Source organism: Macaca thibetana, chromosome 8 (assembly GCF_024542745.1).
Source record: "Macaca thibetana thibetana isolate TM-01 chromosome 8, ASM2454274v1, whole genome shotgun sequence".
NCBI lineage: Eukaryota > Metazoa > Chordata > Mammalia > Primates > Cercopithecidae > Macaca > Macaca thibetana.
Genome location: NC_065585.1, coordinates 139,087,435 through 139,105,676, shown reverse-complemented (window position 1 = coordinate 139,105,676; position 18,242 = coordinate 139,087,435). Strand labels below are relative to the sequence as shown.

The 18,242-nt window shown below is 40.5% G+C and overlaps 1 protein-coding gene across 1 annotated transcript in view; it reads right to left on the bottom strand.

The window, feature by feature from the left end:
• The window catches only part of CSMD1 (CUB and Sushi multiple domains 1), a 2,043,790-nt gene that overhangs the window by 72,005 nt on the left and 1,953,543 nt on the right, over positions 1-18,242 (bottom strand). Inside the window, 2 exon segments of the mRNA XM_050802644.1 lie at positions 7,034-7,207; positions 16,368-16,562. Coding sequence (XP_050658601.1) covers positions 7,034-7,207; positions 16,368-16,562 — 369 coding nt within the window.

Genomic DNA, 18,242 nt, shown 5'->3' with positions numbered 1-18,242 from the left:
GTCCTTTATGTGGGAAATAGCTCAATCTATCACTTATATCTTGAATACTAGAGATTGAAGAGGTAACACAGTGCAGAGAGGATAGATTCTTATGTGCTGATACGTCTAAATGATGTAAATGTTTTCAAAATATGAATGTGGGATTCTGTGACAGGAAACCTAGACCACAAACTATAACCTCTTTCTAGTTTGTGTGTTCTCTGTTGGTTTAAGCAAACTACCACAGGGAAGATAAACAGGAGAAAATAATTAAGGGATCAAGTAGATTATAAACTTCCCGGGTGGATTAGCAGGTGCCTGAGAGAGTGAATACCAGGTCCACATTCTCAGTGTGTAATTCTGTGACCTGGGGAGGGGTGTAGCGTTACACAGCACAGTTGGCAAATTAGAGCAGATCCTTGGCAATTTACAGAACTCTGGGAGATCCGAGTAATAATGCAGGAGTGATCGTGTTGATGAAGGGTGGGCTAAATTTTATAATAGTGTATTCTGATGCACCTGTGCATTACTTTGCTCAAAATCTATTTATAATGATATTTACATGCACACTCCATATTCTCTCAAGGGTTCTTCTTAGAATCTAGACTAAGGACCTAAAACACAGCATGGATTGAGTTCTTGAATATTAGACATAGAAAATCATCTTTCCTTTCCTTAACTACAGCTCTCCTAGAGTTGACATTCTCAAGACTCAGTCTGTCAAAGCTCATCCATTCCCATGCTTAGCCACTCCAGCTGCAATACTCAAAAAGGATTCCGGCATATTCTCCCATGTTGGAAGTCACTGGAAACAACTAGTATGCCAGAAGTATGAGTCATGTTGCACACGAAACTGAAGCACAATCTCAGGAAACAGTATTCTTTCTAGTAGCCCCAGAAATAAGCTACAAAATATCTCAGCCACAATTTGGAAAAAAAAATGTTTTTGTTAAAAAATTTTGCACAAGGATGGAAAAGATAGTGGATCTAGGCTATATAGCCCAAGGGAATTTAATCTAAAGAACCAAAGTGGACCCTGCCTTTTGCATAAAGTCTTTGTTGCCTTGTTGGGAAGATCCACTTGTTTAAAAATACACAAATGAAGGGGGATGTGGGGATTTTTTACACTGATTCCAAAAGCTCTCTTTCTCTGTACACAGTGCCTGCTTGATATGGTTTGACTGTGTCCCCACCCAAATCTCACCTTAAATTGTAATAATCCCCAGTTGTCAAGGGTGGGGCCAGGAGGAGATAATTGAATCATGGGGGCAGGTGTTTCTCTTCTCGTGGTAGTGAGTAAGTCTCGTGAGATCTGGTGGTTTTATAAAGGGAGTTCCCCTGCACAAGCTCTCTTGCCTGCCACCATGTAAGATGTGCCTTTGCTTCTCCTTTACCTTCCACCATGATTGTGAAGCCTCCCCAGCCAGGTGGAACTGTGAGTTCATTAAACCCCTTTCCTTTATACATTACCCAGTCTCAGGTATGTCTTTCTTAGCAGCGTGAGAACAGACAAATACACTGCTATTACAAACCCATGTGCAATTGGAAGTATGCACATGTGATGTCTGCTTCAACCTAGGCCTTGCCTTGGCAGATATACACAATTAACTTTACGTTTGTTTCTTTTTTCCCACCCACATATTCCTGATTAAAATGTGTCGATCTCAGCACGGTCTTCATGCTGACTCTACCCCTCAGTCAGGGCTGGCACTGATAGGGAAAACAACTTCCCACAACTAGTTTCTTCCATCTTTCACCTGATAATATTTTAAATATGTGAAAATAGTTACGAATGACCTTACTTTTCTCTCTGTCAAAGTAATATCAAAAATTTTCCAGCCTGGTGTGGTGCCTCATGCCTGTAATCCCAGCACTTTGGGAGGTTGAGGTGGGTGGATCACCCAAAGTCAGGAGTTCCAGACCAGCCTGGCCAACATAGTAAAATCCCATCTCTACTAAAAATGCTAAAAATTAGCTGGGTGTGGTGGCGGGTGCCTGTAATCCCAGCTACTCCGGAGGGTGAGGCAGGAGAATTGCTTGAACCCAGGAGGGGGAGGTTGCAGTGAGCTGAGATCACACCACCACACTCCAGCCTGGGCAACTGAGTGAGATTCCATCTCAGGAAAAAAAAAAAAAATCCAAATAGTCCTCAAAGATCATAGGTACCAGATCCATCCCCACAGATACATAGCAATTCCTCAAGAGCCCACTTAAACTATTAAAAAACTGAAGTCATGATTCTGGATATGGGATTCCTGGGCAAACAGAGGATGGGAGGAATCTTATTAATAAGATTCAGCCTGAGCATCGCGTGGGAGCACTTATCGCGCATGAGCCTGCTCTTACCCAAACTCCCAAGTTCCCTGCCTGTATAGTATGAACTCAGAACTTTCTGTCATCATATACGTTGAAATTATTTTTACTCTGAGAAAAATTTTACATTAATTTTGATTATATTCGTTTGTTTGGCCTATCATAAGAATTTGAGATCCTGAATCCATCATCCAATATTATTTTCACTCTTTCAACTAGAATCATTATTATGCCCTAATTGAAGATAGGAATAAAATTTTTTGATTCCGAAACACCATTTCCGAATAGTACTTACAAATACCCATCTCATAACAATATTAAACAGAAAAAAAATGGATCCAAACTCACATGGTGTCTTGTGAAACTTTATTAGTTCTTTGTGAAAATACATTTCCTAAGTTACTTATGATGAATATGCTGGGGTATCTGCTCTGTATATCATCAAGTCAATTCATGGTTTTGGACAGCTAGCTTCTTTTCCTGTTGTGTGAACAATCACACTAGATATGAGTTTCCCTCTAGGGTTCTTCCTTTTCATAATGTCTCACCAAGAATACTGCCAGTAACTCAGCAGTGTGATTTTTAGTCCCCTCAGCTGGTTCAGATGAAATTCTCCTGGGCAGGAGACACAACTTCATTGAGAACTCTGAAGTTCTCTTTTATAAGCTTCTTAGCTTTGGAGGGTGCCAGTTTCTGATTTTAAAAATGTCTGCCTATAATCCCAGCACTTTGGGAGTCTAAGGCGGGAGGATTGCTTGAGCCCAGGAATTTGAGACCAGCCTGGGCAATTTAGGAAGACCCAGCTTCTGAATGAAAAAAAACAAACAAAAAAAACAAACAAAAAAAACAAACAACTGAATAATCATCCATTTTCATACCAGCTTCAAGAATGAATTTGGTTCTTGTTTTAAGCATAATCAAGGCAGCCTTCTTGGGGTTCCTAACACTTCACATCATTTCCAATTTGTGATGGATTTGTTTCTCAAGACACTCTCGGCCGGGCGTGGTGGCTCACGCTTGTAATCCCAGCACTTTGGGAGGCCGAGGTGGGCGGATCACAAGGTCAGGAGATCGAGACCATGGTGAAACCCCGTCTCTACTAAAAATAGAAAAAATTAGCCGGGCGCAGGGGCGGGCGCCTGTAGTCCCAGCTACTCGGGAGGCTGAGGCAGGAGAATGGCGTGAACCCGGGAGGCGGAGCTTGCAGTGAGCCGAGATTGCGCCACTGCACTCCAGCCTGGGCGACAGAGCGAGACTCTGTCTCAAAAAAAAAAAAAAAAAAAAAAAAAAAAAAAAAAAAAAAAAAAAAAAAAAGACACTCTCTTTAAAAACGCATTTCATTCTCTTCAATATGTCCTGGGACAGTTGTTTTGCTTGAAAATTGAATTTCTTGTAGAAAATCTGGTGTAGCTGTTTCTGTTTCTTTGGGTAATTTCCCATTTTTTCCCGATTGGGTGATTTGTTGTTGTTGTTGTTGTTTCTTTTTTCTTTTTTTGAGATGGAGTCTCGCTCTGTTGCCCAGGCTGGAGTGCAGTGGCACGATGTCAGCTCACTGCAAGCTCCACCTCCCGGGTTCCCACCGTTCTCCTGCCTCAGCCTCCCAAGTAGCTGCGACTACAGGCGCCTGTCACCGCACCCAGCTAATTTTTTGTATCTTTAGTAGAGATGGGGTTTCACCATGTTAGCCAGGATAGTCTTGATCTCCTGACCTCATGATCCGCCCGCCTCGGCCTCCCAAAGTGCTGGGATTACAGGCGTGAGCCATAGGGCCTGGCCTGGTTTTTCACAGTCATAGTTTTGGGGGATGTTTTGTTTTGTCAAGGGGTCATCTTTTTTAGTGTTAAAGTTATGATTATATAGATTGTTTTCAGAATTTAAAGAAATATATCCTTACCAACTGCCTCTGTAGTACCAGTCATTTCCCCACTACAGCTATCTCGTTTACCCTGGCACGGGGTTTACTCCAGATGAACCTGAAGTTTACTCAAGGACATTTAGCTTGGTGGAAACCCAGAGTGATTTTCAAAAGGGCCATAGTCATGGAAACAGGGAAAGGGTTAATTCAATAACAAGTTAAGAGATGGAAGAAAAGCAATAGCAAGACTGATAGGTGAGAGCACATCAGCATCCTGGCAGTACAGGATGAAGGACACAATTAACCAGACAGAACTAAGGCACAAAGACCCTTGCACCTGCCCCTTGCATGCACCTCCAGATGGGACTAATCCAGGTTCCAGAGCTCATTTCGCTTCTAGTTAACACAACACACTCTTCCTTATTGGTCTGGATTAGCATGATAGTATTCTCGATTTTACCATGTTGGGCAAATTCTTCACTTCTCTATGCTTTCTTTTTTATCTGCAGGTCAAAGGAATAAGCACTTACTGTATGTTCTAATCAGATAAATCTCACAAATGCCATGTGCATTTTAACTCATCAATAAATATCATCATTTATAATCATTGTCTCCAAATATGGCACCTAGTTGATATTTGGATTATGGAGGTATCCAATTGCTACTCTATTAAATATTTGTGTACATTTAGGATTGCAGCCTCTGTTCCCTTCATCTATCCTAGAGTCATATAATCTACTCAAGCAGTATCATCTCTGTTCTCCTATCTTTTTACTCACTCATCCCTATTTTCCTCTGAGTCTCACATACAACTTTATGGTTTCTTGTGGACATACATTTTTGCCGAGTTCCATATGCTGTCACCCCTCCACAAAAGATGTCTTTGGTAAAGGGATGTGCTTCATTACCATGCTTCACACATTATGAATCTCAACCCTTCCAGTTAGTGGTAGCTGCAAAACTATATTTATTAACTGTCAAAATGTTTGTGCTAAACGAATTACCCATGGTTTATCCATTAGTATTTACACATTTATGTGTCATTTCTAATCTTTTTTGTATTTTTTCCCTTTAACTACTCTATATCTCTTCTAATTTTACTATTCCTTATATGCTGTATCAACTATCTACAACACAAATGTTTTATACATTATAACCTGGGCATTTCTCTTCTTCCTTATTTTCCTCGGAGCAAATAGACTCATTTATAAGCAAATCATCTTTCAAAAGCTTCTAAAATGTATTGCATAGCACTGAGGCATGTTTGGGGGCATCTCCAGGCAGCCAGCTATTCAACATGTATCCCATCCTTTCTACTCCAAAGCCTTAACTTTCAGACAGAGGAATAACACAAGATAGATAAAGGCTTATCAGGGATCAATAAGCCCCAAGCTGACCCATCATTTAACAGTTATGTAAACCGAATGTGTCACTTAAACTCCCAAAGCAACAATGAAGGCCTTTCCTGCATCCTGAAGTGGTAATGACCAAAATGATGAGATTAGGGATGTTTGTAAGCAGTAGAGCAGCAATCAAGTGTAAGTTGCTATTAATTTTCATGTTTACAATTACTAACAGAGATGTGGTACATACTGTTAGACATAAGTGTCTTGGACCACCTAGTTCCCTCCTGGTAGGACTTGATTCCTCGAGAGGACCAAGCTCCAGACAGAAGAGCTAGTCCACACCAAAGCTGCCTAAAGGAGAGTGCTGTTCCATAGCCAGCCAATTTCAGAAGGATATTTAGGAATGCATGGAAACTCCCAGAAGGACTTGTGACTCTCTACATGAAGAATCATACATAGTCGAAGGAAATGTCATCGTCTACTGAAAACTGTAATGAGGACATCCAACGACAGACACATCTACACACACTCATATATATAACTGTGTTCAATAATATATAATGCACAAAATATATTCAATAATACACTAGAGAGAGCGAGAAAGAGTGAAGAAACCAAGCGGCATTCATGTAAGTCCTGCAGTAATTTTAAATAAGTAGCTAATGTTTCACAGACAAGTGTGACAACCTCTTTTTGGTGGCTGGTTTTTCTCTAGGGTCACTACCTTCCTTTCATCCTGTTTCTTCAGATTCTCCCAAATGAAAAGAAGAACAGGTTTTGCTATTTGAAGTTTACTGGGCCTGGCTTAGTTCCTGAAGTGATCCTAGCCCATGAGATTCAGAAGCTTAAAGCTTCCAGTTTCTATGGCTTCGAGTGATTAAAAAAAAAAAAAAAAAAAAAGAAGAAGAAGAACATGGAGAAGGTTCAGAAGAACCAAAGGCAGGTAAGGTATTTTACAAATGACCAGGAGACCTACTAAGATCACTCTTTAGTAACAGTGGTGCTTTAAACAGCTTATTCAAGATTTTTCATACATTTATTCAAAGCATCTTCCAGTGGAAACATTTTTCAATCCATTTTTTAAAATTATGCAGAATATTTTAAGTTATAAAAAAAGAAGATCAAATTATTGTAGACATGGAATACTTTAAATAATTCACTGTACTTATGTCAATTTGGATGAATATAACTTCAATTCATTGACATAATTAAAGAATTTTTAAAAACATAAAATGTAACAATATTTTTGAAATTCATTTTTGTGTGTCCTAAAATCATCATGGCATTTGAGTGTAGGTATATTCAGCACTCTTGTAAGATTGCCTCTGTGGCACATAAGACAATATATTTCATTTATTGCTCGGGTTAAAAACAAATCCCTGTAGATATCCAAAGAAAAAAATTACTTTCGGAAGTGCAGCATTTCGACCCTAGGTAGGATTTAAGGCATTATAGCAAGAAGTCATACGTGTTACACAGCTGTAATCTATTTCTAAGGTTTATTCGAATTAAGTAAGTGCCAGAACATAGATGAATTTACCCAGACATCGAGTTTCGGTGCCACTCCAGAGCCCATTTGCCAAGCACTCTCTGACATGAGATCCCACAAGTGTGTAGCCAGTGTTGCACGTAAATATAGCTGTGGCCCCATAAACTGTCAGCGTTCCAATCTTGTTGCCATTTGGGGGAAAGGAAAGACTTCCACACGAGATAACTAGAAGGAAAAAAACAATAAAGTGAACATCAATTCGGTTATGCAGATTACTCCTGTGCAAAACAAAAACAAACAAAAAACACTATTTTTAGTCTTAATTTTCACTAAGGACATGGTTGAGAGATGTCTGCTTAGGGCTGGATAGACCAGTCACCTAAGAACCTTAATTTTCCATCTTTCTACTCCTGAAACAAAAACCTAAAAGCTCAAAGTGGATTCCAAAACATTCTAGATTCTCCAATTACCCATTAATTTTTGTTGTTGCTGTTGAGATGGAGTCTTACTCTGTTGACCAGGTTGGAGTGCAGTGGTGCTATCCTGGCTCACTGCTACCTCTGCCTCCCAGGTTCAAGTGATTCCCCTGCCTCTGCCTCCTGAGTAGTTGCGACTACAGGCGCCCGCCACCACGCCTGGCTAATTTTTGTATTTTTAGTAGAGATAGTGTATTCCCATGTTGGCCAGACTGATCTCAAACTTCTGACCTCAAGTGATCTGCCCACCCCGGCCACCCAAAGTGCTGGGATTACAGGCATGAGCCACTGTGCCTCAACCCATTAATGTTTTTATTTTCATCCTGATAGGTATAGCTGAACCCTTCTTGAAAAAATACACAGTATACAAAGTGTAAATGCAGAAGTGTATTTATCAAACAGTCTATCTCTCTACCTTTCTGTCCATATCAATCCCAAGAATTACATAGTAGTAATTACTAGAAGCCTCATGAGCCTATCAGGAAATAAGGAATACCAATTTTCTTTACCAAAGCCAACCAGCTGGGATAAAGTAGTGTGATATTCAAATCTAGGACTTCTGACTGCAATAGCAGTGCTCAGTTTGTTCTTTTAGTTACTTGCATAATTTGTGGGGATCATGAGCTCCGTAAGAATGCTGACTACAAAGGGCATTTGGTGCCTTTCCATAAATTAAAATGTGCATACAAACTAGGCCTTAAGTGGGCATCGATGCAGTGACCCTATGCCCCATGTTTACACCTGCTGTCCCAGCACAGTTATTGATCGTGTCCTTTTTCACCCATGAAAGTACTCCAGTTTGGGAAATAAGTTAATGGTCACCCTTATTATACAGTCTTACTATACCACTGAAATCTCGGCTCTTCAGATCCATAAACACTTGAGCACAGAAGATCCCAGCATCTCAGGGGAGGGAGGAACTCACAAGGTTATCCAGCCCAACCTATCATCAGAGGTGGAATACGTTTTAAACAGGTAAGAATGAAAGTGTTCGAAAAGCTATTCAAAGCAAGTGTTAAGAGTGCGACGTGAGCACTGATGTGTAGGTGCTTCGCTGCGGCCTGCAGTGGCAAACATTGAGTCCTTCCTTATTCACAGTAAACCATAAGAAGCAGTAAAACACAGTGAGGAAGAACACAGATTCTGGCTGCAGGCTACCCAGGGTCAGGCCTGGTTCTGCCAGACATGAGCCAGGGAGCACTGGCCAATTTTCTAAGTCTCTGGGCCCTGTTATGGGTTGATACAGCTCCTATTGCACAGGCTTGTGCATTAGATTCAAACAGAAGCCATCCCTTGCACATAAGCAAGCTCGATCAGGGTTAACAATGAAATTATAAATCAGGACATATTCAGTCAATTGAATCAAAAGTAGAAAAACCTTTAGAGATAATTCAAGTGAGGAAAATAAAATTACGCATGTACCACTAAGACCAGCCCTTTTGTTGTTAATGGAGAGAGTCTTGCTCTGTTGCTCAGGCTAGGGTGCAGTGGTACAACTGTAGCCCCAGCAGCAGCCCTGACCTCCTGGGTTCAAGGGATCCTTCTGCTCAGCCTCCCAAGTAGCTTGGGGCACAGGCACCACCACGCTCAGCCATTTAAAATTTTTTGTAGAGCTGAGGGTCTCACTGTGTTGTCCAGGCTTGTCTGGAACTCCTGGGCTCAAGTGACCCCTCCCACCTGGGCCTTCCCAAAAGCCCCAGACCTTTTAATTAAGCTGTCTTTACTCCATGATATGATAGCACAACCCAGGCTCTATTTCAAATGTTCAGACAGACACAGCCAGACTCAGTGTTTTCTATGGGGAGCTCTACCAGAAATTGGGAGGTCCAGCTCGAGAGTCCATCACGACCAGCACATTACTGTTACTGAGACAGCCTCCATGGTTGATATGGTTTATTGGTTTTGGTGATTGCTGAACTATTACAGTGTCATACCACATGCATTTAGTAATATGCTAATATGTTTGCTCTACCAAATGTCAATGAATTCGAGTAGGATTTAGATTTTTACAATTTGTTACGAACTTTTCATTAAGCCTTTTCCCAAACAGTGTGAACTTCTCCTTGAACTATGATATTTAAAGATCCATTTTTAGCAACTTAAGATAATTAGATCTTGTCTTGAAACTTTCATGCTTGTCAGGAAAACGTTAAATAACAATGAGGTATGAGTCGAATTCCTCTTGGAGGTTTCTGCATACCTTCGCCTTCCATGGTAGAGCAGCAAGAACACCTCCCTCTGCTCTTACAGCTGTTTCTATTCTTGAAGCCTCTGTTAAAAACACTCTGGTGACAAAACTATTTTAAGTGTGTCCTCTAACAAGATTCACTCAATTGTAAAGAAGAAGTAATGAAGCAAAATTTTAGCTTTTCAGTAGCTAAACAATAGAATTTCAGACCAAGGGTTTCCTTGTATGGTAGTAAACTCAATGCATTAACACAGATAGCAGCAATAACTCGGAAATCTTGCCTGATTGAAAGGGGGAAGCCCCTCACTACTAAAAACAGGCTTTGTCATACACCGAAAGGAAAGCCTTATTTTTATGTTGTTTTTCCTCTCAAGTTTCTAAAAATGAATTTCTTAAGTCTGCCTTTTTTTTTCATTTCATTAAAAGTGTGTCCATGCTCACAGTCTGCAGTGCTTCCTCTGAACTCTGGGAGCAAGCTTTTGCACACAAAAGACACTTGGCTGACAGCATCCCGAATGCACCTGCAATCCCACAACATCCTGAATGCACCTGTAATCCCACATCCACAACGTGTTTTCTCACTGTCCCTGGGGATTCCAAGCCACTTGCCTCTGTTCCCACAGGAAAGTCTCTTTTTTGTCTTTCCTTCAATTCTATTATTATATTCATGTTGAAATATATCTACTTAAAAAAAAAGTTGTATTGTGACATACCAGTTCTCATACCTATAAGGACAGCACTCCTATCAGAAATGTGAATATTATTTATGAGTGTGATAAATAAACATAAACTCAAGAGTAGGTCTTTTCAAATACATTCTAGCTGAAAAAAAAAAAAAAGCCAAATGAACACTGAGACCTCCACGAAGAATAAACAGCTGGGAATATGTGAGCAGGAAGGGGCTCTTTTCTATGAATAAAAGGCTCAGTGGACTCACAATGGTTGTTTGCAAATACACGAAGGCACTCTGTGTAGACCAGAGTCAGGAATTGTTTTATTAGGCCTAGAGGGATAGAGTCACCATCAATCACTGGATATAAGTCACATAGGAAGCCTCGCTCAAAGTGAAAATGTTCAAACATGAAATCAGCTGTCTCTGGGGCAAAGAGCTGTCACGAGAATTATCTGATGTTAGCTGGGCATTTACTGGTGAGAATAGTATCAAGAAAATTCAACTGTAGGTAGTCCTGAGTGATGTCCGATGCCCACTCCAGCAATGGATCGAAATGACAATGTCGACTCTGTGATTTCCTCAGATATAGATGAAATACATCTGCTGATAAACACAGGCTCCCATAAGTTTAATGATCAATCCAGGCCTGTCTCTAGTAACAAACAGGAGATCTTCAAAGACCAGCCCAGAGACAAAGACAGCCCAGAATTTAGGCTGTGTTCTTTGAATATCTACAATATTACAAAATTCCAGTGTAGCTCACTGAGTCAGTATGTGTGTATAAAATTAAAATGCAAAAATAAGTTTTTGTGATTCATGGATTTCTGTGATACATGTTTTTCTTTTTAGATACGTACAATAAATCAAACAATAAATAAACGTAATAAGAAAAGGAGCCTTCCACTTGTATAAAGACATTGTGCTAGGAAGGTGTGTAGGCACCTCTAGATATTACATTTTAATTTTCTATTATTGTTTCTTGAAGGACAGGACTGCAGAGCTCACTGTTTAAGGGTGAGATTATGGTCTCTGTCCATTCACTTGTGGAGACCTGGGTTTTTCTCTAGGGACATATTAGACTACCCTGGAGTTAGAATAACACAAACCCTTCAAAAAGCGGTGAATTTCTCAGCTGATTCCACAGTTGTTATGAATGTGATTAGAAGGTGATCAAGGCTCACCTCTTCATCTGGAGCTACCTGGACAAGCAGACAGGGAAATTCTAACATTTCCAGCTCCTAAGCAAATAAGTGACTGAAAACAAGTAAGTTCTGGTAGATCTTACACCAGGGCCACTTGAAGATGAACCCTGGGGAGTCAAAAAAATAAATAAACAAAAAGGGAAAATGCCTGCTTCTTAGCTGCAGCAATGACTTGGGTGATGCTATCCTTGAAGATTCTGTTGGTCCTGATCCAATACAACGCAGAGAGTGACACTGTGTTTCTTCTGTGAAGAAGCTACCACAGTGTGGAAAATTGGCCTTATAAAAATGTGTCATATGCATTACTTTTAATTAAGAAATTAAACTATGTTTTAATTTCCTGGGGTTTACCACACACTTATTTAATAGTAAATTATACTATCACCAGGATTCATGGTGTGGTGTGTGTGTGCTGGCAAAGTAGGAAACGTGATAGATAAATGTAATTTAAGCATAGCATGAAATTAAAATGTGTTACAGCAAAAATGCAGTAATGTGTTTATTGATTTGTTTTTCTTACAGATCTCAGAAAATAATGTTTACATTTTAACTTTTTGTTCGGGGGGGTGCGGGGCAGGGACAGAGTATTGCTCTGTCACCCAGGCTAGATTGCAGTGGTGTGACCTCAGCTCATTGCAACCACCACCTCCCGGGTTCAAGCAATTCTCCCGCCACGGCCTCCCAAGTAGCTGGGATTACAGGTGCATGCCACCACACCGGGCTAATTTTTGTATTTTTCAGTAGAGACAGGGTTTCACCATGTTGGCCAGGCTTGTCTCAAACTCCTGACCTCAGGTAATCCACTCGCCTTGGCCTCCAAAAGTGTTGGGCGTGAGTGAGCCACCACGCCCAGCCTACATTTTAAGTTTTTAAAAATTGTGTTTTTCACTTTCTTTTGGGGGAGCAAAGTTTTAAAGGTGGTGTAATTCTCACTACTATATTGCCTGTGTTTTCTCTGATATTATTAAGTGACTTTCAAGAGAGTAGATGGTTACCATATCGAGGAACTCAATATTTGTCCCAAGTAAATAAAATCAATAATATTGAATATTGCACTAAAGCTGGTTGTGAACAATACATAGATAATGACACCAGTACTCATGAAAATTCGTGTTGGAGGGAAACATGAGACAACTGCTGTTTGTACTGTTCCCTCCACTGCTTTGTGTACTGCCTGCCTGTGCCTTAGGTACACATGCCCTAAAACTGTGTATTTTGTGGTGTTATTCTGAAACAGCTCTTCTAAAAATAAGATCCAAGAACTCCCGGACATCTCTGATATTATTTTAGTGGTCAACAAGCATCCCCCTTTCCAATGACTACAGTAGCAACCATCAATATATTTTATTTTACATATCTCCACCAAAACAACAAATTTTGACAAAGTTAGTGCAAAAGGTGCTATGAGAATCCAGCCATCCTCTATTAAGCCACACATTAAGGAGCTTTGAAAACTTTTAAAATGATGACACTCTTCACATTAATTTTTGCTTTGTTTGAAAATGAATCCTTATTCATAAAAATGTGTTATATAAGCATGTAATTGACATGTTATTTTAAATACACATGTAAAATTATATCCGTTTTAGTGTAAATAAATTCACAAATGAATATTTTAAAATAATAGTAGTTTTTAATGTATGATATAGTTATAAAAAGGTCTTTGGGGTCTAGTGGTAGGCAGAATTCAAAGGTGGTCCCTCCGTGTCCCACCCCTGAGCCAAGACATCTCCTCAGATCCTCCCCCATTGAGTGAGGGCAGAACTCTGAGTACGTTAGGAATCAGCTGACTTTGAGTTAATAGAAAATGAGATGCTCTGGATGGGAACAGCCTGGTGAGGGGAGCCCTTATCAGGGACTAAGTCCTTCCTGAAGTCAGAGAGATTGGACTTAGGAGAGGGCCTGGTGGGGTGGGGGACACAGCGCCAGGAGCTTAGTACTTCCCCATGATCAGCAGCAATAACATAAGGCCCTCAGCCACGTGCCACAGGACATGGACTCTGACCAGGAGCCAGACTTGGGAAGCTGATCTGAACCTCACTGGACCCCACTGGACCCCATTGGGCCTCACTGGACCTCACTGGACTTCACTGGACCTCACTGGACCCCACTGGGCCTCACTGGGCCTCCGTCCCTGTCAACACCTGAACGCAGTCCTGTGAGACCATGAGTGGAGGATCTGGCCAAAATGTGCCAGGTATCTGAGCCCAGAAGCTGGGCTGTAGCCAATCTGTGCTATCGTGAGGCCCTTACCGTATGGTAACTGGTTACACAGCAATCAATAACTAACACAGGTCCTCAAATTAAAAAAAAAAAAATTTTATGAAAACCCCCGAGAACAGTTGCTTTCAAAGAGGCTGGGCTATCCCCTCCATAGAGGGTCTGCTGAATGACCTTGGTAAAGGGGTTTCTAGACTTCTGTACTCTGATGTCATTTCCAAAACATTGAGGCAAGAGAGATGAAGAGGAGAAGGGGGCCACTAAGGCTTGTAAAGTTTTAACCAGCATCCCAATTTAAACCAAAAGTCATATACTACGGCATCTAAGACAGCACACTTATGCTCCAAAAAGAGAAAAAAAGATTGACAAGCCCTGTATTAGTATAATTTTTTTTTAAAAAAAGTCAGTAGACATAAGAATAAATTGACAATATCAATATCAAGCCTTTTGGGAGGAAAAAAATAAAGACAAGCAGAAAATTTCAGCTTGGTCACAGAAGTAACGATAAACTCCATGTCAACTTTCCGCAGCTCACCGACCCTGTGCACGGCACACTGCCTTCCCTGGTGTGGATCTGGTTCTCTGATACCACTCTCCACCAGAAGATACCAGGGCTTTTTGGAGAACAAAGCGTTTGGGTAAGAAAAATTCCAGATAACCACAGAACATCCTGTTTTCATGAGAAAATAAGGACCATTTCAGAGACGTTAAAGCTGCGTGAAAGGGACTCCCTCGGCCAAAGTGTCACAACCTGAGCTACAAACATTAATAAAATCGTTTTTTTAAAAGTCAGCAATGATTTCAGCTGGAATCCGGTGACTCTGGAAAATGCCACATGTCCATGATGACATTCAAGAGACAAACAGCAAAGTGTGATAGAACAGTTTGTGCCCAGCCCGCGAGTCAGCAAGCAGCTGACGATTTTCAAAACAAATGTGTGGCCCGAGACAACCAGACATGTGACAATAAATGATGGGTGGGGGTTGTGTCTGGACTGCACTCCGTGTCAGAAGCACCAGAATACAGTCAAGAAAACTAGAGGCAGGAAAACAGACTTGCCAGAATTTCAGAGGCTGGAGGCAGAAACACTTCAAGGACAGCAGAACTCCAACTTTGCTTTCTTTTCCCAAATGAGGTCAATGCCTTGCTACTAACGAGCGTAGTTCAGGAATGAGGATTTTCTTAACATTCCCTTAAATAGAAGGCTCTCCACTGTATGTGAAAATTCTTCTCGAAGGCTGATTGAGCCGTGAGCACAGAAGATTGTCACACAGCAAATACCATTTGGCATGACCCTGCTCTGGGTAGACAGGGATACCGTAGCTGGGCATCCCTGGGAAACTGGGGAGACAAGAAAAGGCTGTACTGGGCTGTTGCAGCCGCAGAAGCCCCATATAAAACCCCACCTCTAAGAAAGTTAATAAGTGTCTGTTTTTAAGATCCCATTTCTGGTTTGAAATCGACAAAATGATGTTCGCGGGAAGAGTCTAAAGTAGGCAAAAGTTTAGTGTTCCTGATTCCTTCTCCTAATCTCTCCTTACTGGTGCTAATGTCGGAATCTCCAGGTGATAAATTGACTTCTAAGGATGAATACATCTGTGCATGACTGGCAAGAATGTGGGGAAGGGCAGCATTTCCTAAGCGGCAAAGGTGTGATAAAGAGGAACGGCCCCGCAAACTCAGTGACCAGGTCATTAACCATCCAAACCAGGACACTGTTCAGAGTGACAAGCAATCATTAATAAACACCTGGAAAACAGGCTTCAGGCAGGGCTATCTTGGAGAAACAGGGACCATGTTCATTACGATTATGAAAACTTTGAGCTCCTTGAGGCCAGCAATCCTTCCTGATTTATCTTTGTGTTCCTAGTGAAGAGCTTGTGGTATGTGTTTCATTAAAGTTTGCTCTACTAAAAGTTGAATTAAAATTATTACCAAAGACAGTTAAACATTCATGCTTTTGTCTTTTTCATTTTTTATTCTGATGTAGTCTTACTAAGCTGTGTATTTTATATATTATAAACTACTTGTTTTTATGCATGATAATTTTCTGTGAACAATCAAGTAAAGACTGTATATTAGATATGTCTGAATCAAAGAGTGCTCTGAACAATACTAGCATTGTTTTATTTTTCTATTTATCCGTATTTAATGTGAAACTCACTCAAAGCTTTAACTGCTTATCTTATACCTAAGAGAATAATCATCTCCCTTTTGAAGACAGTCATTATTTGCGAACACAGTATCTTCAGCATTAATACTATTTCCCAAGATCTTAATTAGAATTCTTGAATAGCCTGTCTGGCATAAGAGTTATCTTTCTACACATAGGTTTGTACTTGTCTTTGAGCTGATTTGAAATACAGTTGGAAAAATACAATCATTAACAAGGAAAAGACAACATCAAATGTCTAATCCAGCAGCAATGTGGTTTCAGTATGTCACATGACAATACGTATGTCATTGTAAGTATGTCACATTGTAATGAAAAGACAGGCCATTTGTGCTTTTGATCTATAGGACTATGACAGATGATAGCTCCACTAGAGAAGCTCAGCGTTGACAGCAGCCATCCAGAATAATCCAGGATGCCGTGTCTTTCGGGGGTGCATCCCTCATCACTTACCTCGACAGCCTGGCCTCTCGTCTCCTATGTTCCACGTCCCATTGGCCTGGCACTGCGCGAGCCTCCGGCCCTCTAAGTAGTAACCAGGACTGCAGCTCAGCAATACTTGAGCGCCATACTCATTCAAGGATCCTGAAACCAGCCTCCAGATGACATGTTCTGAGAGCTGAGTTTCAATACTGGGGCAAGGGACCGCTGGAACAGAAAGATACATCATATCATCATTTTTCTTTTTTGGAAAAGATCAGACCGTGCTTGCTTTGAATGGCAAGGTCTTCCTCTATGAAACTGATCTTGCTGGGCAAAGTCGATGCCATTACGTATTATCTCAGCGTTTCTCTACCACCCACATAGTCCATCTGGGAATGATCCCTTATGTAAAATGCATTCAATTGCCTCATTACAGATGTCCTGGCAAGTGTGAGGCCAGACTGAACTGTAAAGGTGGTAAATCACTTCCACCGAAGTATATGGCTCATTGGAGTTGATGAAAATTTTCACGAGGGTAATGAGCACATGCAAATAAAAATCTTACATGTAATTTCCCTCAATATCCTATCCTGGGAGGAACTTGGAATAGTAATTGTGTAATTGCAAACCAGTTGGAACACTAATTTTCAGAAAATCAGATGCACTCATTTCTTCAATCCTATGAAACACACATATGTAATATACCTATATATCATTGAATGTAGAAACACACAGAAATACATAGGCACACTGCACTAATATGTTCAGAAAAACGTTTAACAAGTCTTTTTTATTATTATTATACTTTAAGTTCTAGGGTACATGTGCACAGCGTGCAAGTTTGTTACATACATATACATGTGCCATGTTGGTGTGCTGCATCCATTAACTCGTCCTTTACATTAGGTATATCTCCTAATGCTATCCCTCCCCTCTCCTCCTACACCACGACATGCCCCAGTGTGTGATGTTCCCCACGCTGTGTCCAAGTGTTCTCATTGTTCAATTCCCACCTATGGGTGAGAACATGTGGTGTTTGGTTTTCCGTCCTTGTGATAGTTTGCTTAGAATGATAGTTTGCTTAGTTTCCAGCTTCATCCGTGTCCTTACAAAGGACATGAACTCATCCTTTTTTATGGCTGCATAATTCCATGGTGTATATGTGTCACATTTTCTTAATCTAGTCTATCATTGATGGACATTTGGGTTGGTTCCAAGTCTTTGCTATTGTGAATAGTGTCACAATAAACACATGTGTGCATGTGTCTTTATAGCAGCATGATTTATAATCCTTTGGGTATATGCCCAGTAATGGGATGGCTGGGTCAAATGGTATTTCTAGTTCTAGATCCTTGAGGAATCACTGCACTGTCTTCCACAATGGATGAACTAGTTTACAGTCCCACCAACAGTTTAACAAGTCTTAAAGGAGACCACCTATTCATATCCTTAGAAAAGGGCCTAGAATACAGTAGTCACTTAAGAAGGAGTAGTAGTAATTGTAATAGTGACAGCAACAGTGCTACTAGTAGTATACTATTACCAGGGTGGACTTCAAGGACTTTGTAAATATACTGAAAATATATGCAAAGTCTGAATTGTATGTGGGTATATATTCTTTGAAAAGTGCAAGATGATTTAAAATAAATTACACAAAATTAGAAACTAGAACCGTTTCTCTAATTATGAAGCTTCGGTAACTATCATTCATTATAATCAATCACCAAGAAAATTGATCAAATTGATTAATTTATTGAGGTGGGAAGAATTAACTGGAGAGACCATAGTTTTTATCAGAATCATAGTGATATATTTTAAATTCTATTTTTTCTTTTTTTTTTTTGTGACAAAGTCTCGCTCTGTCTCCCAGGCTGCCAGGCTGGAGGGCAGTGGCACGATCTCAGC